The sequence below is a fragment of the Drosophila biarmipes genome, chromosome 3R, assembly GCF_025231255.1.
Source record: "Drosophila biarmipes strain raj3 chromosome 3R, RU_DBia_V1.1, whole genome shotgun sequence".
NCBI lineage: Eukaryota > Metazoa > Arthropoda > Insecta > Diptera > Drosophilidae > Drosophila > Drosophila biarmipes.
The window spans coordinates 25,678,186-25,700,991 of record NC_066616.1 but is presented as its reverse complement, the minus strand read 5'-3'; the positions used below and the strand labels follow the sequence as shown (position 1 = coordinate 25,700,991).

Here is a 22,806-nt window from a genome sequence, read left to right as displayed (position 1 = left end):
AAATAATGTTCAAATATTATTTTCGAAGTCCAAGTACTCACACTTTTTTAAATTTTTAAACTTTAACTCTTTTTTTTTTTACTTATTTAAAACAACATAAAGTTATGTTGCCTACATTCGCCTTGGCAGTCAATCGTATAACAGTTTTAATGCCGTGTCATAAAAATACTGGGATTTTCGATTGGACGCGAGGAAAACGGACATTTTTCGAAGTTCACTGAAGGTCTATGGGTAGTAATAAAAGATGCCTTTTGTACGAAAGTCAAAATAAAACTGGGAATTTTGGAAAACAAATATTTAAAGAAAATTCTTAGGTTTAATTTGAAAATATTTTGCTAAATAATATATTATAAAAATAGTTAAAAAACCTACACTAAGATTTCCGCAGAAATTTCAAATGTGGCTGGCGCTTTCGAAAGGCCCGTCCTCTCGGCCGCTCGGATTCTGCGCTCTGTGGCGAAAGGAGCCGAAAGGACCAAAAAGGACGAGGCGTCCGAACTTGTGAATGGCGCCCGGAGCGAGGAAACGAGCCAGTTGGCGATGGAGGATGAAGCGCGGGGGAGACGGAGAGCCAGGACTCAGCAAGGAGCAGGGATTCAGGCGGCGCGAGTGAGAGCGAGCCATTCGTGAATATTTCATGAACGATGGCAGCCCGCTTCGTGCCACCGATGGCCGAGGTCCTTTGCGGCCGAAGAGAAATGTAGGGAAACGCATCCCGACGTCGTCGTCCTCATCGGCGGCAGAGGAGCGACAGCGGCCGGAGCGGCAGCGGCAGCGATTTTCCCAGCAGCAGCAGCAGCGGGAAAATCGGCAGCAGGAAAATCGGCAGCCTTTCTGCCGTCGTTGCAGTGGCAGCAGCGCCTCCGAATTTTGGCCAATGCGTGTGCTCCTGGCGTTCAGTAAGAAAAGCGTCGCCCAGCGGTCTAGTACGAACGTGTACCGAACGCTTTGTATATCCTGTAAATTATATCCTGTGTGTGCGATTGATCTCGTCTGCCTGGTTCGTGTTCGTAGTTCGCAGCATAGACTTCTTTCTGATTGCCGCCTTGCTGTAATGGCAAATTATTCTGGGCCTGGGCTTAAATGCAATATATATATATAATATATATTTTTTTTACGATCACCCCAGCCTGAGTTAACTTAATTTATTTGTAAACCCACAACTCGTTGCTGGAGTCACTGACTTCTTAAGTTGCCAGCACAATTCGCGCGCGACAAAAAGCCAGAAACTGCCGGCAAAATAATTGCCATTGCAGCCAGCTGCTTGAAACTTTCGCAGCGACTTTGAGCCGGCCGAGCAGGGCTCCAGTTTTTCGTTTGCCATTTTCCCCTGTTGTTTTCCCACATATTTTTCTATTATATTCTCATTTTCCTCCCACCGTTCTGTGCCCCCTGACATTTTACATACCAGACATTGATATTAAAACAGAAGACGTCTGGGAGGCACAGAACTCGTCGTAGTACTACTCGCATGACAGGAATATTTATAATTTCCGCTGCCAGCAGACACAACAGAAAAGAAAGAATAATTTGCGATTACTGGCAGGCAGAAGGCGAAGGAAATCCCTGAAACGATATTACAAGCCAAGTGCGCTTGAGTTCGTGTATTTCCGGTTGAACAAACACATAAGCGAAACATAAAGGAAAGGCGGAGTAAAAAAAAAAAATATAAGAATTTTCTCATGCCCCATACTTATGCCAATAAATATATAAATGTATATGTAGTATATAAGGCGGAGTAAAAGCAGCCAGCACGAAAAGTGAAAATACATAAAGGAGAGTTGAGGCGAGAGCATATTTCATACAGAAAACAGAACACCAGAGGCGAGAGCCAGAGAAAGCTGGCGACAAAGGCTAACGCACGACCTTTGGCACCGAGTTCAGATCCAGCGGAGGGGTCAGCGAATCAATAGAGACAAAGACACGGCAACTGCATCCCCATACCCGAGACCAGTTTCGAGTCTAGCGACCAAAATTCACTCGCAAATAATGCTGACCATGTCGACCCTGATGATGCCAGCCCCGACCATAGCCATGGGTGCCCCGCAGATCACAATGGGTCCGCACAAGCCCCCGGAAACAAAGCTGCTGGCCATCCATCCCGCAGCAGCGGCCGCCGCAGCCGCCCAGCAGCAACAGCAGCAGCAGCAGCAGTCGGTGACAGCCGCCCATTTGCAGCACAATGGCCAGCAGCAGCACTCGCAGCAGCAGCAGATGTCGCAGCAGCAGCAGCAGCAACAGCAGCAGCAGCAGCTCGTGGGCAGCAACTCCAAGCCAGGTGAGTGGAAAAGCGAGTTTTCCGAGCCGAACGGGTTGAACGTATTCTGTTTGGGCGCCATTTCCACCGGCAAAAGGTGTTGCATAAATTGAGAAATGTCGCTGCCATTTTGCCCCTGAGACGTGTTCCGAATGCAGCAGACAACGAGCTCTATCTTCTGGTGGGGGAATTTTGCACATCAATAAAAGTCTTCTCAGAAATCTAAATATTTAATTGAATTTATTGGCGAGGAAACGAAAAAATTTAGGGAGGAAGGAGAGTGTCCAACTTCATTCTGTTGAAGACTATACATTTTCCCCAATTTAATGAACACAAAAATATATCCCCATAAATTTATTTCACAAACCTTAAAGCAGACTTCTGAAAAAGCGCAAAACAATTAAATACTATGTAAAGCGCAAATAAATCAAGTTTTAGATTAATTTAAAAAAACGTCAGCACGGTCATTTGCAATTCTAAACGTATTCAGATTGGCTTTCAGCTGGGATTTAATTGAATGAATTTTATTTTGCGATATAATTGCATTTCATTCTCAGCCAAGGATTTGTGAAGGCTTAAAAAGTTAGCAAATCATTCAAACACAGCCATGGCAAAAACATAATTTATCGTATTAGTTGGATCTTAATAAAATGCTGTTTGTGCTAAATGTGTTTTATGTGCAGAGCATGTGCATATTTTTTTCTAGCTCAATTAAATTTAGTTTTGCAAATTTTAGTTAGGAAATAAAAATGAATACTGAAAAAAGCATATATCGTGTGCCTTAAATATCTTATGGTCGATGATAAAACTTCAATTAAATTCGAGAGACATTTCGCCAAAAACACCAAAGCTTTAAGCAAAAACATCAATAAACCAGCAACTCCTCAGAAAAGACAGCAGCTTATGTATTCAAATCAGTGTCTGAACAATTACAATTCAAATCAAGAACCACCCTGGGCGATCGATAACAGGGCACAATAAAGTATTTAGTATTTATAGAAATTTCGTATGCGTCACATGGCCAAAATCATCCTGGCAACACATTCAATCAAACGTATCCCAGACAGACGGAAGTCAAGGAGGTAAATTTCAAAAATTCCAATAAAGCACAAGTATCACTTTCGGCCAGTTTTGAATGAGTCAGATTCCAGGAGGCCAGATTCGCACACGTAATCCGACAAATAACAAAACTCGAACACGCATTTCGGAGATGAATTATTGTGGACACCACCCCTACGGGCTGGGAATGTCAAGCGTAGGCATTACAAGCATAAATATCAGTTACAATTTTCATATTTTTAACCACAAATGAAAAATTTGATACAGCCCTGCGGGCGGGCAGGGGAAATTGCATGCCCGTAGAGATTTACAACTTAAAAACAACTTAAGCCGAAACTTGGAAACAAAGACAGGGATTGGGATAGAAACGGGGACTATTCTCCAATTTGTTGGCCACCCCCTTAACCCTCTGAGCCCGACAACGGTTGCTAATGGCAAAAACTATACACAAATAGACACTGGCAGGCATGAAACCGGAAACAACGGCACAGGAAGCTGCATGAAAATGAAACGAGGAAAAGCGGCCAGGCGGCCGGGGCGGCCTGACTTTGGACTGTAATGAAAAATGGAAAATGTCTACTACTACGACGAGTGAAAAATAGTGAAAAGTTGAGTGTGCCTCGGTGTGGCATCTCCCGTTGAGTCGTCGAGTCGAAAGCCAGCAAGAGCAACTTGAAAATGAATTTAATTATGGCAAAAAAGTGAAAATTTCCACACTTGAGTCTGCGAAGTTTGCCTTTCCCTTTGGCCGACGGAGCGTTGATGAGCGGCTGCAAAGTGTGAGAAAATTACTAGACAAGACAACACAAGGCAGGGCACATAAATAGGAGCCGGGGCGAAAGAGAAGAGTCTGCCGGTTCCGGGCATTGTGTAAGTTGGCTTAATGCGGGGCGGCTTACCAGAAGTCCGGGAAATCGTTGGGGGAAAACTCCGGGAAATGAGTGCGAAAGTGGAGCAAATTCGCTAGTGGTTAGCCGAGCTAAAAAAATACATGGATGGTCATTTCCAGCACAATTGACTTGGCGATGATCCACACTTAGTCACTAATTAGCAGGGATATGGCAAAAGTTGATAGCCACACACCAAATAATAGGGCAAGTGACTGCCAATTGAAAATTAGCATATCATTATCTTGGACATTAATTTTGGCACTCAAAAATCCAACAAGATTTCCATTTTATATTGTATTATTCTAAAAGGTTATACTTTGGTGGAGTCACAAAAAATCTTAACGTTGGCATTTTAAGTAATAAATAATACTCAACTTTATAAATACCTTACAAGAACTACCACTTAATTTCAAAAGCTTCAGCAATATTTCCTCTGATTACCCAGTGAAAAGAATCAAATAGGAAAAGGGAAGAAGGACAATTGACTTTGTGATGAGCCGCACTTAGTTACTAATTAGCAGAGGACTAGAAAAAGTCGACAACCGCACACCGACAAAGCAAACTTTGATTACCAGGCCAAATGATTGCAAATTGAAAATTAAGCACGCCGCTGAATTTCCAATTCAAATGCAAGAGAGTCGGCCAAACTGCCGGCAAACCGAAAGGAGCAGAGCGTAACAGGCACATGCATATAAATTTATATATGCAGTAAGGACACACAGAGCGCACCCACACACACTCACCCACACGGCTGCAGTGGCACACGGTGCATGAACTTTCGAGCAGCACTTACACCCACACACACACAGAGCGAAAAGAGGGGGCGGGCTACACCTCATGCCGCTGTTGCAAAAACAAACAGCGACTGCGAGTTTCTCAAGTGTCGCAACTGCAACAGCGGCAGCCAAGCCAACAAGTGCCACAGTAGTTGGCTGTGGAGGCAGACCATCCGGATCCAGAGCATCACAACAGCATCAGCCTCCTTAATGGCCAACTACAGTGGCAGTTACCCCTAAAAGATTGCCCATATGCTGGAGAACCCATCTTAAGTTTGGCCTATTCTGGGCCCATTGAAACTTTCATATATTTACTTTGTTTTAGGATGCTGCTAGCGGTTTCAGTTTTTAGCTAAGAAGGTATTTAAAAATACTTAACTTAATAAAATCGAAACAAATTTGTTACACCTAAATTTAACTAGAGATCTAAAAATCATAATACTAGAAAAGTATCCGAGCTGTGGGTACATAAATCTTATCTTAGCATCCTTGAAATTTGCCACTAAGGATTTAATATTGTTAATAAAAGTGTTGAGGGTTGTCTTTAAAGAAGTCAATTTAAAATATTTTGTTGCATACTTTTTGAAACCTTAATAGTGACTTTAAAATTCATATATATTTTTAATTACCAAAAGCCTTTAAATTTCAATGATCCATCTCACAAAGGTGCATTTAATGCGGTAACGACAAACGCCTATTGCTCTGGCCCAACTGACACGGGATTTCCCTTAGATAATTTCCACTGTATTGCGCTGTGTTATCTCCATCTGGCTGTGATCCGCCTGCTCTTGGCTGTTTTTCCTTGCCCCCAAATGAGGCAACAACAACGGCGAGAGCGCGCTTTACTTTCGCTCAGGCAAAGGCGACAGCCAAACTTTTAAATTGGTTGGCAACACTTGCAGCCAACATATACACACAAACACACACACACACCCACCCGCATACGGACAAAAACACATACTAAATGTTTGTTTTGGAAATGAATTTGGCAATTTTTGTACAGCAGAGGGGGAAGGGGGAAAGCGGGCAAAAGTGGCAAAGTGAGGCGAGAGACAGCAGGCAACACCTCAAAGTAATTTGCCAGCAAATCATTGGAAAGAGTCAGCTGCGAAGGCGGAACAACTGAAAAGGATAGCAGCAGCCGAAAAGTATGCAATGCCAAATGAAACACTCACACATGAGCAGGAGAAAGCGTGCAATACGAAACAGGGAGTTTTGTTTGTGTGGGTAAAAAACCACCAAAGTGAAATGCATTTATCGACCGCAAAGCGTTCGAAATGAAATCTGTTTAAAGGATTTTAATACCCCAGCAGAAACGTGGAGTCTGCATCGGTATCTTTGGCAGTGTGTGTGTGAGCAAGGATCTGGTTGTGCGGGTGTGTGGGTGAAAGGGTGAATGGTTGAATGGCTGTGTAGGTGTGTGCGGGTGTATGGGTGAACACAAAAAGTCAATGAATTCGTTTGGCGAATTGAAAAATTAATTCAGTTGCCGTCGCTGGCATTGATAAGGAGAAAGTACGGGGAGCTGGAAAAACTTTTACACGCCGCTCTCCTTTTATGTGTGTCTTTATCTTCGCTTCGTCTGTGTTTGTACTTACACACACACACACACATTGACAAGCTTTTTACTTACTAATGATTTCTCATTTCGCTTACGGAATTTCTCTGTTACTTGTGCTTTTTGTCTTACTTTGCGTTTGCTGAGAACACACACACCCACACAGCAACACACCAAATTACTCACTGACGTTGTTGTGGATTTTCCACCATTTTCCCTCTCGCAAAGCGAAGGAAATTAAGCAAAAAGCGCAAAGATTTATTTCGCTTTGATCAAAATTAAATGAATTGATTTTAATACGCCCCGTGGGCAAGATATTTCCTACGCTTTCGCAAATGAAAACGCATAAAAAAGGTGTTGGTTGGCCTTGTGGGCGTGCCCGCTTTTCTGGGCGCTGCTCGTTGTGAGCTTTATTTTATGCCAGCGGCCATTACAATTGAGTAGCTCTGGCCATTGCTGTGTGTGCGAGTGTCTGTGTGAGCCATTTGAATTCCCATCCGCACTGGTTTTGCCTCTGGTATTGGTGCGGAGTGCTCGTGCTTAAAGGGTCTCAATAAATTCCCCTTGAATTGGGTACAAAGTGGAGGATGCGATAAAATGTTTAAGGAAAGCGTGTCAAGGAATTAATGTTGTATTGCCTCAAATGAAGGACATACAGTGTCGAAGGAAAATTGTGGTTTTCCATCTTTAAAAAAGTGTAATTACTGGTATTTAAAATGAAGATACAAGTGTTTTTTTAAGGCCTTTGAAGTATTAACATTAAAAATAACATTTAATTGTCTCTGAAATAAAAAACCACAATTGCTATTGTAACTGAAGCTGATTTTTAAAGGATATTATGTGTAATATTTTCTAAAATCTCTCCATTGCGTAACTTGCGACTAAAAATAGGACACTTTTAAGTAGAGGAACTCGTCACCGAGTGAACACCAAAAATCGTTGCTCGATTTGATGTCTCCCCGCCGTCCTGTTCATTCCGTTTGATTACATTTCATTTGATTGGTAACATTTTTGACTGTCCATTTTTTTTACACTGCAATTTCTTTTGTGCTTCGTTTTGTTTCCTGTTGGCGGCGGCAAATGAAAAGTTTACATTTCATTGCTCAATTCGACATTTGACATTTGGCAGCGGCACTGGCATAGAAAATGAGGTTCAGTTTTTTCCACAGTCCCCGAGTTTCAGTGTTCTTGTTTTTCCTCTTTTTGGAATTCAGAATTCAAACAATTGACAGCGGCGTCATTGTTGTTGCTCGTATTGTTTGTCATCGCATTTGTCGCTTTTTGTCTGTCGATTTTTTGTCGCTTTTCCTCTGGCTTTTCCTTGTTTTGCTGGCGCCGTGTAATAAAAGTGTCTGCGGATCGCTCGCTTGTTGCATGGTGTAACAAATTGCTCATGCCCGCATCGCATCCGAGCAAAGCGGATTTCGGTGGAACGTCGGTGCCGGTGTGGAAGGAAAGGTGTGGGTTCGTCCACTGGTCAACACTTTGGCGCAATTTAAATTTCATGCATTTTTCATTAACGCCAAAAAGGAGGCGACCACTCGACTGGGCTCCTCCATTACCCAGCGCCAACGACGTGAACTGTTTTACGGAGGCTGGCCAAGATAGAGTGCCACAGCAGCGGGAAAAATAGTGGTGCATAAAAAAATGGTTTATAAAATATAAGAAATGCATCTAGTTTTTATATACCTGTGAAAAAGTAACTTATTATTCTAAAATTAAATTTAATATACAATAAGAAACACTCTCCTTACCAGTTAAAAGTCACATATAAGTTTACAATGGCAACCTCTTTAAGGACTTTCCAGCCAGTAGCCGCACACAAAGAACACTCTAACACTCAAATGGCTTTCCAATGAATTGGCCAACTGATCTGATGACCGCAACTGTGGATTAAGAGACTGAGAAAAGGAGGCCCGCTCGGGAAGTTGGCTCATCTTAAATGCCCATCTATTTTACTGCTGCAGCCCCATATAGCAAAAACACACAGAAACACTTGGGCTCGAGAACCGGGGCCCATTTACATTTTCGTACTTTCGCAATGCCCAGCGTCCGACGCTTTCCATCCATGGCATACCCACTCTTTGTGACCCCAAGACTACGTCCTGTAGTTCGGTTCGTATCGATTTTGAGTGTCGCCTGCCATTCAAATGGTTTTTATTTCGCATTTATGTGCCCGCCCCAGACTTTGTCCTCACACTTCTCAGTTTTTCCTCAGCCGCTGGCTGACTTTGGCACGTTTTAATGCATTGGCCACAGTACCTCGCCCAGCAGGCAAGCTGGTACTGAAGTTACACAGTAAATAAATGTGGTTATCGCATTTGAAAAATTTTGAGATACCAAATTTTAATTCTTTTTATTAATGTTACTTTTATGTCTTTAGAAAAATACATTTTGCTTTAAAAGATTCCCGTTTTTTTAGGATCTAAAATATTTTATAAATTAAAATTCTTATTTTTAACACTCATACATTTTTTTCTGTGCAAAGTGGACGTGTGTGTCCTTTTCCTTAACCCTTTACCGCCGTGTCCGCATTGTTTTGCTCGTTTGGCATTCCGGCTCTTCGACTTCCTTTGCCTTCGTTTTTATGCCCGGGCCAAACTTTTGCATAAAGTCATTTGGGGCGTTGATGGAATTTTTGAACGGACCTCCCAGCGCCGATCGCAGGGCCAAAGCGTTTAGTCCTGAGCTAAATTTTATGAGCTGTGCGTGCGAACTTCTGTTTGACTTTGGTCTCATTTGCGCTGGCAAATACGGCAATTTATGCAAATAATAATTTATAAAATTTCGCATAGTTTTCAGGGGCGCCCAGAAGAGGGAGGGAGAACGATGGCTTAGCCGAAAATAAAAACAGTTGGGTCTAAATAAAACAAACCGTAGGTAAATAAAACATGGACTGCGGGCTGGCCAGGGTCTTCCGACTGGGCCCGGCCATAAAAAGTGCTAAGTAAACACATGTGCCCGGGTCCCCCGCTCTTTGCACATCCGCACCCGCAAAGCAAATGCCTGCACATAGTGTAAACACATAAATTTATGCATTTTCAATGGAGAGCTGTTAGCATAAATTTACGGCCCAAAAAAATGGGGAAAAATCAACGACTGCTGGTGGCGGGAAAAGTGGGTGGGTGGAAAATGGTGTTGGAGGGTCAGCCAGCAACAACAAACCGTACAAAAGTGCTTAACAAAACAAAACAAAACAGAGCGAAAATAGCGTTAAAGCAACGCAAAGCAAACAGTCGACAGTTGAGTTGCTGCAGAGCTCGAAACAAACAAAAAAATGCAAACAGAAAACAAACACAGCAAAAAGGCAACTCGCCGGAAAGCGGAAAGGGGCGGAAAGGGCGGCAAGGGGTTAACAGGGGGTGGGCGAGGGGGGCTAGGGGATCGGGGGTGTGCCCAGCTGGGGTGTCCTGCAAAAAACTTGAAGCAAACAGAGGGACTGCTTTAAAAACCTTAACACATTTCCAATGATTGAATCAATAAACGGCGACAAGTGCGTTCGCATTGTTCGGTGGGGGTTTTTCGGTGTGCGAATCCTTGCACTTGGGGAAAAATCTCGGGTAGTAATAAAATTTCACTAAAAAAATATTTTTTTTAAGTTATAATATCAGAAATGTCAGAAAGAATGCCTATTTTATCTGCTAAGGTGACGTTTTTAGAATAAATAACAAGAATCTGAAGAATTGGAGTTTATGGTAAAGTGTTCACGTTCAAGCCAAAAAACATATTACATTTTCTAGGTTTTTCTTTTAAGCATCTCTTAAGCCTAAGATATATTTTCCTATAAACTCGTTTTTGAGTTTTTCCTGGTGCATTTGTGTGACTGCCGCTAACTACTGCCAATTGGCGATACGGAAAAGAGCAACTGCTGCCCTTTTTCGGCAGGATGCGTGTCCCCCTGGTATTTTTGCATACTTGCGTTTGTTGCCAGCTGACACTGCTGGGTACTAGCTTTTTTCTGGGCTAAAAAGAGCGATTTGAACCTGCACCTCTGACCTGCCTCCTTTTTTTGAGAGTGCTCACCTTTGGCCGAGGGCTGTGGCCAACTACGTACCGAATTGCATATGGCAAACGTTAAAAGGTTTGCCTTTGGGCCAATGGGTAAAAAAGGGATTACTAAGTCAAGCTAAAGCTTTAGCCTCAAGCCGACTTAACCTGAAATTCCGCATCATTCAGATACGATTCCGGCATAAACCACGCTTTGTGCTGGCTGCAAAAACTTTCTCTAATTATAAATATCAGTTGCCATGACCATTTCACATTCGTTGCTCGGCCAAGAGTTGAGTGGAAGCCGCAGAAAACAATTTGCAAACTTTGCTGGATCTGCGGTGGCTTTTTCTCATGTCTCCTGCTTCCGCAAAAGGCAAACTTTAAACATTTTCATCGCACTTTTCAGCGCACAAGTCATGGCGAACTGGAGTTAGATATGTCAATAAGCACGCACACCGTACATCCCCGACAACTTATCAATTTTTCCATGCTCAAACCCACTTAAAGGAGATTCCCAAAGGGGGTGTGTTTCGGGGGAGGGAGGGAGCGGACTGTACAGACTGTACAAACATTTGACTCCGGCGGAGGGGCAATGGCAAAGTCAAAACGAAGCGGAGATGCAGTCGGAAATGCCATTGAAAATAGTTTAAAGTTGCACCAAAAAGGATATTGAGCTAAGCCAGTTGCAGCTTACAACGAGGCGTATGTGTGTGTGTGTTGTCTCTGTACACTGGAAACATAAAAGAGAGTTAAAGCTTCCAACAGTTATATAATATACGTTTAAGGATCTTAACTTCAAAAAATGAAAAGAATAATGCTTAACTACAAAGAACCATAATTTCAACTCCTTTAAATCCTCAACTTCGCCAGTACAAATGCCTCAACCGCTTCTGAAAATTATGCGAAAATGACTGACTAGGAATCTTCCAGATTTTCCCCCAGTGTACAATGTGTGTTTGCCCATGTGCTGGTGTCCTCTGTTGGTTTTCTATTTGCCTTCGACTCGCTGCTCGCTGGCTGCTTATGGAAATCCGCATGATGATTGCATATCCTTCGCCAGAGACGCTGGCATATCCCTAATGCCGCCGAAAGTTTGCGTTCATTTGGCTGCTGCATGCCAGCCGGAATCCCGCTTCTCTCCTCCTGCTTCCTGCCACATATACTTTCCGTCCTATCCTGCTTTTTTTCTATTTCTGTGATGCTTTCAGCTGCGAAAACTTTTACTTGGGTTTTTCCTATTTTCCTTGTCGACTGCGGTGGCGGTGGCCAAAGTGTTTCTCTTGCATTTGGAGAGCTTTTTCTTAATGTCACTTATGCATAAGTTCCTATGAGTTTGGCCACACACACACACTCACCCACATTTGAGTATATACGTATACATAGAGAGACACACACATATCCATGGCCGGGGTGGAAGCTCACTCATGTTTGCATGTGGATAAAAGTGCAGCGGGTGTGCGTGTGTTTGTGTTTGAGACTAACTTGATGGCACATCCTCCATGGGGATTTACAAGTGCTTAGTTCTATGTCGGAAAAAAACGCTTTAATATTATTATACTTTCTTCTATGTGCGCTGGCAATTTTTGCTATTTTTTCATTTGCTTTTAAATTAAATGAAATGGCCCGGGAAAGCGGGAGAGACGCATTTGCTGCTGCAAATTGAATGCCCAGATTCTTAAAGCTTTTGCGCCATAAGCAACCACAAAACATCATAAATAAACACCGACACTCACACACACGAGCGCCTTGATGTATTACATGTGTTGGCATTATTTACTTAACTCGGCTCTGCTCTATTTTAGCCGCTCCAAAAAGTCAAGTCTACTTTTGTGGGCGCAGCTATTAGTGCGGCAGAGCTGAGGCAGCAGCAGCAGCAGCAGCAGCGGCAGCGGCCAAATGGCAACAACAATGGCACAGCCTTGCCACAAGGATGAAGACATTAAGGCCCAGCATGCGTTACAAGCACACACACCGAGGCACCCACACATTGCCAGACATGGGCGTAAAGAGAAAGAAATATAATGCCAACATAACATTTAATCCAAGGAATTCCATATCGCAGCCAGTGGGGAAGCCAGGCGAAGGCAACCTCTGCGGCGAACGTTTGGCACCGTGAAGCAAAGCTAGATGTTGTCGGGTGGCAAATGTGGTCGAACAAGCACAGGCGTAACCCTAGAAGGGCTTTGAGAATTATCAGTTTAGGTGTTCTCCGAAATAGCTGGGAATTAGTAATTAATTAGATCGAATGTTGTCTGATCTGCTATGACAATCTGTTGTGGTCCCTTTGGGCATATCCAGGTTCACATTGTGTTTTGTTAATTCTTCTTTGTTACAAGAATACCTTCCAAGTTTTCACTGAGTAACATTGATTACTCGAACCGGGGGCGCCAACTAAATGATGCATCATATAAAAACCATAAAAACCCATGAAAAATTAACTAAGTAATTTATTATGAATTGTTTTTACATTCAAATTCTTTTAAGAACTGTACAAACAAAGTACTGCCCAATACAATTAGTTAATAATTTAGTTCAGCACTAACTGGGGTCTATGAAAAATTCCCACAACAATATTGCTCTCACTTTCTCTGTCCCATGGCTAATGCCCCGACGATCATTGCGTAATCTGAGTGGCCAGGGGCTCTCACAAAGATTCGAGACCCTGGGCAACTCGTAATGTTTATTTCCACTGTGCTTATCTGGGCAGAGCACGAGTCCTAGGGCTTTGGCGCACTTAAATGGCGCACGAGAAAAGTGCAGAAATACTTTCTAGCAGCTGAACTGAGCTGAGCTTCTGGTTCGGTTGGTATGGTCTGGCCTGGGTTTCTGGGCTGCTGTGGATGAGCCAGCGACGGAAGGAAGAAATAATCATAAAAATTATTTCAGCTTGCACATGTGTGCGAGTGGCGGTGATCATAATGTTGCAAGGCGTCGCCGGGGGAATCTCTTCATTTTCGATGCCTTGGCGGGATTTACACTTTAATGGCGAAGCGGCCAAGAAAGCGAAGGCGTGGCTGCCCTTTTTAATTTTCTTGCTTCATATTTTCTATTTAGCTGTAGAGACCTGTGTGTGTGTGTCGGTGTTAATGGGTCTCGCGTCTGGCCAAATTGATATCCCGCCGTCATTTTTAATGCCTTATGAATGTGGCTAATGAAACTGTGCGTGCCCATGCCGGTGCCCTCAGCCAAAGCGCACTTTTTATTATTATTCTGCTAAACCACACTTAATGCTCATCGCTCTCCAACCTTTTACTTTCATTCCAGGTAAGCCAACCCAGACAAGAGTTCATTTGCCAAAAAGGGAGCTCCAAAATGATTGGAAGTCGGTAATTTTGAAGGCCGCCACGGTGAGTTGCAAAAGCCGGCAGTCGTGGCAAATTTGATTTATTCGGCCACGTGGATGCACCCGGGGGCGCCAAGAAAAGCGAAAATAAAAGAAAAACAGAAAGACAGAGTGGGTCGAGGGGTCAATGGGGGACCACCGACAGCATCGTTAACATTTAATTATGCCATTTTCATTTCCGTAATGAAATGAACTTGTTAGGGCAGCCTTTGTTCTCTTATTCATTGCCCTGGCAAATTATCATTGATTTTGTTGCTTAATCCGCCTGACCGTCGCACTAAGGTGAGCATTAAATCGAATTAATTTCGGGTGCTTTGGGGTGGACCAACACCACCCCATTTGTGTCGGTTTCCAGTTGTCCTGCCGAGTGGCCATTTGACATTTGTCGACAAAACGTTTACATTAAATGTCCTGTGCCGTGTGACCATTGCCTGTTTCTTCGTTTTTGTTTCGTGTCCTCCTCGCCCCCTATTTGTATTATACCAAATGTCTTGGTCCTGTCTACGGGGTCGACATTCCTGAAATTTTGCGCATTGTCCGGACGAAGCCAAAGTGACAAGGATGCCAGGGAACAGCACTAGGGAACGAGAGCTGGACGCTTAGCGCCCAAGTTGAGACATTTGCGTTGACAATCGCTGGGAATTGGAATTGGAAATAAGATATTTGCGACTCTTGACTCTTTTTGTGCGAGAGTCGGGATTTCGGGTCTCGAAATGTACTTATTGCCGATTCGGGGAATGTCATGACCATACATTAGTCAAGAGCAATGGCAAGTGCAATTAAACACATCACTTCTAGCAATTTTACCCCTCAGAAATCACTCAATTTGAAATTCGGGTCCTGCACACGCTCCATTAAACGGCAAACAAATGCCAAGAAGCCGAGGAAACCGAGGCAGAAGCCTCGACCGAGGTTTTGTACGCAAATTTTTTAATTTATTGCATAAAATGTTTTCGGGTTTTCCTATGTTGGCAGGCCACAAAAGCCAAAGAAATTGTTTCAATTTGTCATGACAATTTCTTTGAAATGCCGCAGCTAAAAAATGTCCGCCCCCGCAAAATGTCCCGGGCGGAGGGCGGTGGCAATGTCGTCTGCCATCAAAGCACTGAATTCAATTTGGTTTAAGGCGAAGCCCGGCTCATTCCTTTGGTAATTTTGCAAAAGTTCCTCGTAGGTCTATGTCGCCTGCTTTATTTGCTCGGCTGTAATTTGCAATTTTCACCTTGCCGCCGAGGGAGTGGAAAGTCGCGGGAAGGAAATCGTTGAGAGCTAGAACATTATCAGAATTGCGCGGGTGGTGGGTTGTGGGTCCCGAGAGTTGACAAATCAGCGGCGCCTTCCCAATGATATTAAAGGCAGCTCAGCTCCGTAATGCTTGGCTGCCGCCGATGATAATGGACGCTGCTTTTGGCCCAGCCATTTGGCAAGCGACTGCAGTAAATCTGATATTTCCCCTTGGCATAAATAAACAGGCACAGGGCTGTGGGTGTTGGGGGAGTCTGGAGCCGATCGCTATCTGAAATTACATGTTGCTAAATCGAATGACCCAAATAAATGCTGCACAATGCTGCTGATTGAGAACGAGCTGGCTTTATGCTGTAATTAAAAATAATAATTAAAGTCAGTTGACAACACATGTCATAATGTGCAAAATATTAAATCATTTCTTGATAAAAAATGTAATGAATTTCAAAATTATTATTATAACAGCAAAGGCTGATTATTCCGCATACGAACGGAAATTCCCTGTTATAAACAACTTGCCTAATGAAATTAAAACGAATCGTTAGACCAACCTGATCTGAAAGTGAAAACAATTTGGCTAATAGATGCATTCTAGCATTCGCCATCCTTTCGCCTGCATCTTGTGGCTGCCACTCAAATGAAAAGCAACGTGTCCCTGGGCAACGGATCCCCTTTCCTATTGCCACTCCCAGCCCAGACCAAACACATCTCACGTGGCAAAACCCTAACTGAACCCGAACAGGACGATAAATCTTCAGCTAGAAGCGTTGGCATCGATGATGCGCCCTTAAGCTGCTTAGTCTCTGTCCGCATCCTGGACCCCTGCTCTCTTGGCTTGGCTTGCAATTTCCGCTGCGCCGGCGGGACGCATATTAGCCGGCTGCCAGTGGATTTGGGACGCGGGCTTCGGAGTTCGGGGGTCCAGGATTCCGGGTGGACAGGCGACGGAAGCATCACGGCGGAAGCGTAAGAACAAAGTAGCCAGATCCGGACAGCTCTGAACGGCTGCGAGCTTCAGCTGGAGTCCTCGAACCTGATGACTGGCAGTCGCGGATGTAACAATATGATTGGATTATTATTATATTATTTATTGAAAGGGTCCGGCTCAAGTGTTGGCTGCCCCGCAGGTCGTCGGGGTGGCAGATAATGAATGGTGGCATCGGCATCGGCATCTTTTTTTCTCCTTGCTCTACTCTAGTTTTTTCCTTCCAGAATTTCCTTCCCTTTTTTTTTCGTTGGCCTCAAATGGCAGGCAGACATGCAATCAGCCCAGGGATCTCTGCCGTTCGGGCGTTTGTAATTGGGCCCTTTTATCTCGTCCACCGTTCGGGCCAATTAAAGTTAGTTTGCAAAGTAATTAAGACGATTATGTGGCGCTCAAGTATCAATAAGCGCCAATTATCCAAGTATTTCGCATCGATTGTTACTCGTTGCGGTGCTCTTTTCGGTTTTCGCTTGAAATAATTTTGTTAGATAATTTTTTAGCGCCACTTAAGTGATTGCTTTCGCTGGCCGGGGCAAAGGTTATGTAAATGGTAAATGGAAAGTGGAAAACGTAATTACGGACACGAAAAATAATTATGGCAGCGTGGTTCCAAGGGAAGGGAGTTGCCTGACAAGGATTTAATTGGGTGCACTGCCGGTGATGGAATGCGGAATTTTATTTTTTTTTAAATATTTGCAGAGAGAAAAAAAATGTTGGTGATATTGTATTAGTTGGATTTCTGCTATCACATTTAAAAATAATTTTATAGCACAGATTTAAAAGGTAATTGATTATATTTTTTAAAAGAGAGCAGATTTCGGTGCTATAAATGACTCAACATTTTATTTAGGTTTTCTTTAAGTGCACCGAATAAGGTTTCCCCAGCCAAAAGCAACTGTCAAGAGCCGGAGCAGAAATCATGCAACTTCAGCAAGCTAAACTGCAGTCAATGCCGGGCGTCAATCAAGCAACTTTTGGCTTTTGCTAATGAACTTCAGGGCGCATCCACTCATTTGAAAGTCACTCAGCTTAATTCGCAACACTGCCACGCCCATCGACCTCCGACCCCGACACCGCCCCCAACGAAGCACTAGAACTAATTCCAGAGTCTGTCGCTTCGGCAGTGTCAGAAAGCCAAATTTTAATCTGTGATGTTGCCAAAACTTGATAAAGAAAGTTCAGTCTTGTATGCCACATGCTTAGATGGATGCCACACCCAGTGGATCATTGGGTGCAGGATTTGCAGGGGCTCTTTGGGGCTGTTTCAGTGGCGCGGCAAGAGGGGGCTTGCTGCACTTTGCAGGCCATACTTCACTCTGACATCGCAATCCCCCATCTATGGCGATTCATACATCTGCTCTCTGCTCTGGCTGAAAATTCCTCTGCGTCATTGGCAAAAGTTACGCGCATTTCAGACCCCCCGAAACCCTTCGGGGAAAAAATAAATCTTCGACTTTAGCGTGTTTGCACTGCAAAGGGGGGTTGCAGAGGGGAGTGCTAAAAAGCATTTGTTATCGCCGCAGCAACATAAATTCACTTTTGTAATTATTTCTGGTATTAGTAGCTGAGGTAACAAGCGGAGAAAAGTCAGCCAACGACTGCTGGCTCTGACCGAACTCCATCATGGCAGCAGCTCCTCCGGCCTCCCGAAACCCCCTCAAAATCCTCGGCACCCACTCATGTCCTTACACTGAAACGAACGAGATTTTAAAGCTAATCCAAGGGGCTGAGGATCTCTTTTGCCTGTATGTATAAATGTAAAAAAATAAATAAATACTATACTAACTAATAAAAATACAAATTTGTATTTAAAATAGGCATTAATGATTATTTTTATTTTTGGGACCTTATTATTCTAGGTGTATCAAAAACAGTAAGGACTCAAAACGAGTGGACGGCAGCTAGATTATTCGTTAAAGCTGGCAACTGAGCAGCAGACTGTGCTTATAGCCCACACACCCAAAAACACAACCCCCACCCCATCTCGCCCAGCCCCACCCACACACGGAGCAGCTTAACCCACCAATACACACATAGCAACAACTTTAAAATTGAATCAATCATTCTCACTTTGATGCACATCAGCAACAGAAGCTGCCGTCGTCGTTGCCTCGACTGCAGTTTTAGCCAAAGAAAATGGTTCATAGGCGAAATGGCTTGGTCACTGGAAGAGCGGGAAAAGCGGCGGGGAAAGCGGGAAAGTCCAGGGGGAGTGGGTTAGGTGGCAGCATAAGCTGTAACTATAAACAAGCAGCTTATGTGTGTTTCAGTCGTTCGTTTTCTGCTTTTTGCACTGGGTGTTAATTTTTGTTGGTTCATGAAGTCGTCTTCTGCTGCCAGAGCTTTCTAGCTGCTCGAGCTGCTTTCTCCCTATTGCTGCAGAGAAATAAATAGGTAGCCTTAATCACATCCTTGTTCACGTAACAAACAATTTTCCAAAAACCTGGATTGACTTTTAACGAGTCGTACAATTTTGGATGGTTAAACAAAAGAATTCATTTAATTATAGTAATTTCTTCGTTAAAAAGTATTTAGTTTTTCTTTTTCTTAATTTTAATTGTCTGAAAAGTACACTAGTCCCATTTTCTCTCTCTGTAGCCCTGCTTAAACACTTCTCAACATGGCCCGGCAGCTGTGCGCAGTTCTAACGAGCAAAAACTAATAAATCCCCACGAAAATGGCTGCGGAAACGGAAGCCGTGTGTTGTGCTGTGTTCAGTGCTCAGTGCCCAGCTCCCTGCTCCTGCTCCCTGCTCCTGCTCCCTGTTCCTGTGAGCACACCCCATCCGAGCCACTGGTCCCTAAGAACCCAAAAAACAGAGCAGAGTCGAATCGGAATCCGAATCCGTATCCGAATCCCTGGCCATGGCTTGGCTGTCTGTCTGATGTGTTTTCTTGCTTAATTCTTATTATTATCCCAGCCATTATTATGGCCCTTGTTGCTGTTGCTGCCGCCGCTTTGGCCGGGCGTCTTTCACAGATTTCCTTGGCCAGGCTTCTTTTATTCATTCATTCTTTAGCACTTGCGAGCCAAGTTCTTTCGCCCTGCTCCGGTTCGTGTTGCTTATCGTCCGCTTGTATTATTATTGCCACTGCCATTGTATTGTTGTGGTGTTGTTGTCATGCAATAGTTCATTTTAATCTAGCAGCCGGATAATGCAAGAAGGATTCCGTATACTTTCGTAATTTAGCCTCAGTGTTTTCAGCTCCTTGGGCCGCCTTTCTTTGTCTTCCATTATCGGGGCGGCAATATCCACTCTTGTTGTTTCTGCCATTCCCCTGATTGTGCAAAGTTTGCAGTGGCCAATTCGAGTTATAATAAATTTCATCACATTTCCACGGTTGACCTTAAGTAAAATAAAATACGCTCGCAGCCAAAAACATGATTATTTCATCGCCGTTTTGCACTCAACTTTCCGCACTCCAGAATCCAACCGTTCGGCAGTCGAGGGGACGCAGTAGTTCCAGTTGAAATCAGATGCAGCAGATTTAGTTGAATCCATTTCCGGCTGCTTGGGCGGCGGCTTTAACTTTTTAAACAGTTTGTCACATAAATTAATTGCCGGCAGTGGAAACTATTGCGAGTAAAAATGATAGCAGCAACTTTTCAGTCACGTCTGGCACATGGAACATGGAACATGGCAGCTGCATTTCACCCCGCCACTCCACATTTCGAGTGCTGGGGATGTCCTTTAAATCTGCGAGTGCTTCAACTTAGTTCACGTTTAGCACCTAGAGTTAGCTTAAATATTATTTGTCTGAAATGAACCTTTTTTTATATGTTTTTTTACTTTAAACTGTAAAGGTTTTTTATTTTTTCTTTGCACACATATTTGTTTTTTGTTCCCTTTTTAAGATTAGATTGTTACATCAAAGCCTTCATGGGGAGTGGCTGGCTCTCTCATAAATCTGCCGTCGAATTCCGGCTCCTCAATTACACATCAACGCGCTCGGCCAATGACCAACCACCAGAAGGTCCAATGAATCCCCATCACACTGACTCCACTCTGACCCCTTTCACAATCCATTCCCGACAAACTGCAAGACAAACTTTACAACTGCCCCAGCGGATCCAGCAGCTAAAATATATTGCTGGCAAAGGGGCAATAGGGTGGTGGGGACTGGGCAGGAAAATAGGGAAAAGGGAGTTCCCCGGCGGTAAGGACAACAAACCGCAAACTTTCGCTTCGCAGTCCAACTAATGAAACATCAGAATGCACGCAGCAAATGGCCAATGCAAATGCCAAAACAAAAACTAAACTCAAAAACAAGTGAAAAAATAGCTGCATACCAGGGTTTCGATTACAAATCACCCTGTAATTAGGGAGCTTAAAAGTTTACTTAATTAAAACATTTTAATGTTATAAATAAAACGCAATTGTTCGGCTTTAATAATTATTATCTTTTCATTGAGCTTACGTATATTTACATTTATATATATTTTTAAATTAAACATATTTTGGCAAATAAAAGAGTTCTCCAATTAAAATAGAGGGGATACCCCTTAGCTGCACACAAAGTGCTACTAAAAAAGTGCGCAGTTAAACTAATTAGAATTTCCGTTTTTGCTACTCCACTCCCGGGGATTTTCACTCTTGTTGTTGGCCATTCAAATTTTTTAGTTGGCGCTTTGATTTCGACCATCTATCTTTCTATCTCTTGTGCATGAATTCGAAAAGTTTCGAGTGCGAAATACATTCAAAGCCATTCGGGGCCCAGTCAATCGTTGCCATGGCCAGCGGCAAAGTGTTCGCCGAATGGCCAAAAGTTGGACGGCGCTGCAAAAGGACATAAAAATAAAAATAAAACGGATCATATTGGAAAGTTAAGTCTCGCGTGTGTGTGCGAGTTCGCCTGGCCAACAACAATCTAATTGCGCACAAAATGAATTGATGTCGGTTGCCAAGCGCAAATGAAATGGATGTGACATCAGGGGCGTCGGCAGGGGGGTTGATTGAGGGGGCTCCCTACATGGGCGCGGGTCCGAGAGGGGGCCGCGGGGAGTGGAGCGGTCAGACGACGCCGCTCAGCCTCTCGAGTGCTTTATTAAGCGCTTGTATCCAATTTCGCAGCGGGACTCAAGTGGCCGGGGAGCAGGACAGCGCCACTAATTTATGGCGTTCCATTAAAACTTGAGTTCAATTGCCAAAAATTTCATAAAAATTTTATTTAAAAAGGCAGCAACTACAACAAGCGGCTGAGGGGGGTACGCAGAAGTACAACATAAGAGATGCGCAATCAAGTTTATTACAGAGCACAGGGAGCAGAGGGGCCGGTCCTTACACAGAGAAAATATATCATATTGTTGCAATTTTTTAACTTCTAATTTATCACAGTGCCATAAATTACTTATCATAAACCATAATGGGTTATTTCAAGAACCTACTTTAAAATAACATTAGCAAAACAATATAAATTTAATTTTTTTGATTCTCCTAACGTTGTTTATAGCGTCCTTAATATGTAGATCCTAAATCATTTTAAACTTGTTTTGTGTTTTACGCTCTTAGCATATTTTAAACATTTAATATTTTGGAACATATCCCTGATTCATCTTTAAAAATATTTATTTAAACGATAGAATGACCTTGAGTATACTTGGAATAATTTGCTTTAATATATAAAATATTTTTTCTGTGTGTAGCTCCTAGTAAGCTGCGGAGGGGTCGCGAAGTAATCGTCCTTGTCGCCTGGCTGGCGTCATGGCAGCCCCACGTCCGTCGCAGGACCCCCGCCACTTAAATTCGCCACCCGAATACGGCAAGGCTGCACTTTGGCCATGTCCTGCGCAGTTCATTTGAGGGAAAATGAAATAAATTTAAATATATTTTTAGTGCATTTCGCATAAAACAAAAAGATGCCTCGCTGTGCCGGGTTGGCTCGGCTCGGCTTTCCTCTCCGCAAAAAGGATGGGAGGTCCTTTGGCGCGGCTTCGCTCGTCCGCTTTTATTTTCCGGCCGTTTGCCGTCTCAGCTTTTTGCGCCTGCCGCCTTTTATTGTTGTAGTTTTGCGTCTCCGCTCTGTTTACTTATTTACTTTTGCGCTTTATTATTCTCCATTAACTTGACAAAATGAAGAAGCTCCAAGGCGTGTCCTTCAGCATGAAATTAAAAAACACAGGCCGGCGGGGTGGGAAACAAAAAAATTAAAATAAGGGACGGCAATGTTTCATTTAATGCGGCGGCAACTCAAAGATTTTCTCGGTCAAAAAGGGATTTCTGGGCGAGTGCCGTAAAAACCGAGCGGGCCTCTTCAGCTGGCATAAATTTTCATATTTTGATAGCCATCTCTGAGCTAATCCTTTCATTAGAGGCGTTCCAGCAATTTCAATTTTTTTTTTTTCCCCCTCTCTCTTGCCACACAGGGAAAGTGTAATTTATGTTGTTGGCGAAATTGTTGCGAACGCTTAGCGCCTTAAATGAGTTTCTGCTCTGATTGTGTTTAATTTTGACGCTCTTGTGGTTCTGGCTTTATTGCCAACATGTGTACAAAGCCAGAGACACAAAATGCTTATGCAAATACCGGCAGGGGGCTGGGGGTTTTTTCCGGAAAATGAGAGCACAAGCGACATTTCCATTTCCATTTACGCAGCTCCACAGCCGCATATTCATTCCCATTGAGCAGCTGTTAATGCGAGCGAAGCAGAGAAAACTGTCGAGGAGCAGAAGTCTCTGAGCCAATTCGACTTTAGCAACTTTCACAAA

General features: G+C 43.4%; 1 protein-coding gene across 6 annotated transcripts in view; it reads left to right on the top strand.

Annotated features, from left to right (window-relative positions):
• Nucleotides 1–247: 247 nt before the first annotated feature.
• LOC108024706 (cytotoxic granule associated RNA binding protein TIA1) overlaps nt 248–22,806 on the top strand; it is a 90,702-nt gene continuing 68,143 nt past the window's right edge. The window contains exons 1-2 of one of the 6 annotated variants that reach the window (XM_017094795.3): nt 248–973; nt 1,726–2,278. In XM_017094795.3, coding sequence (XP_016950284.3) covers nt 1,990–2,278 — 289 coding nt within the window. In that variant the 5' untranslated portion in view covers nt 248–973; nt 1,726–1,989. Of the gene's footprint in view, nt 1,001–1,506; nt 2,279–22,806 lie in introns of all 6 variants that reach the window. The other 5 variants (XM_017094793.3, XM_017094792.3, XM_050888477.1 and 2 more) reach the window with 5 other exon arrangements.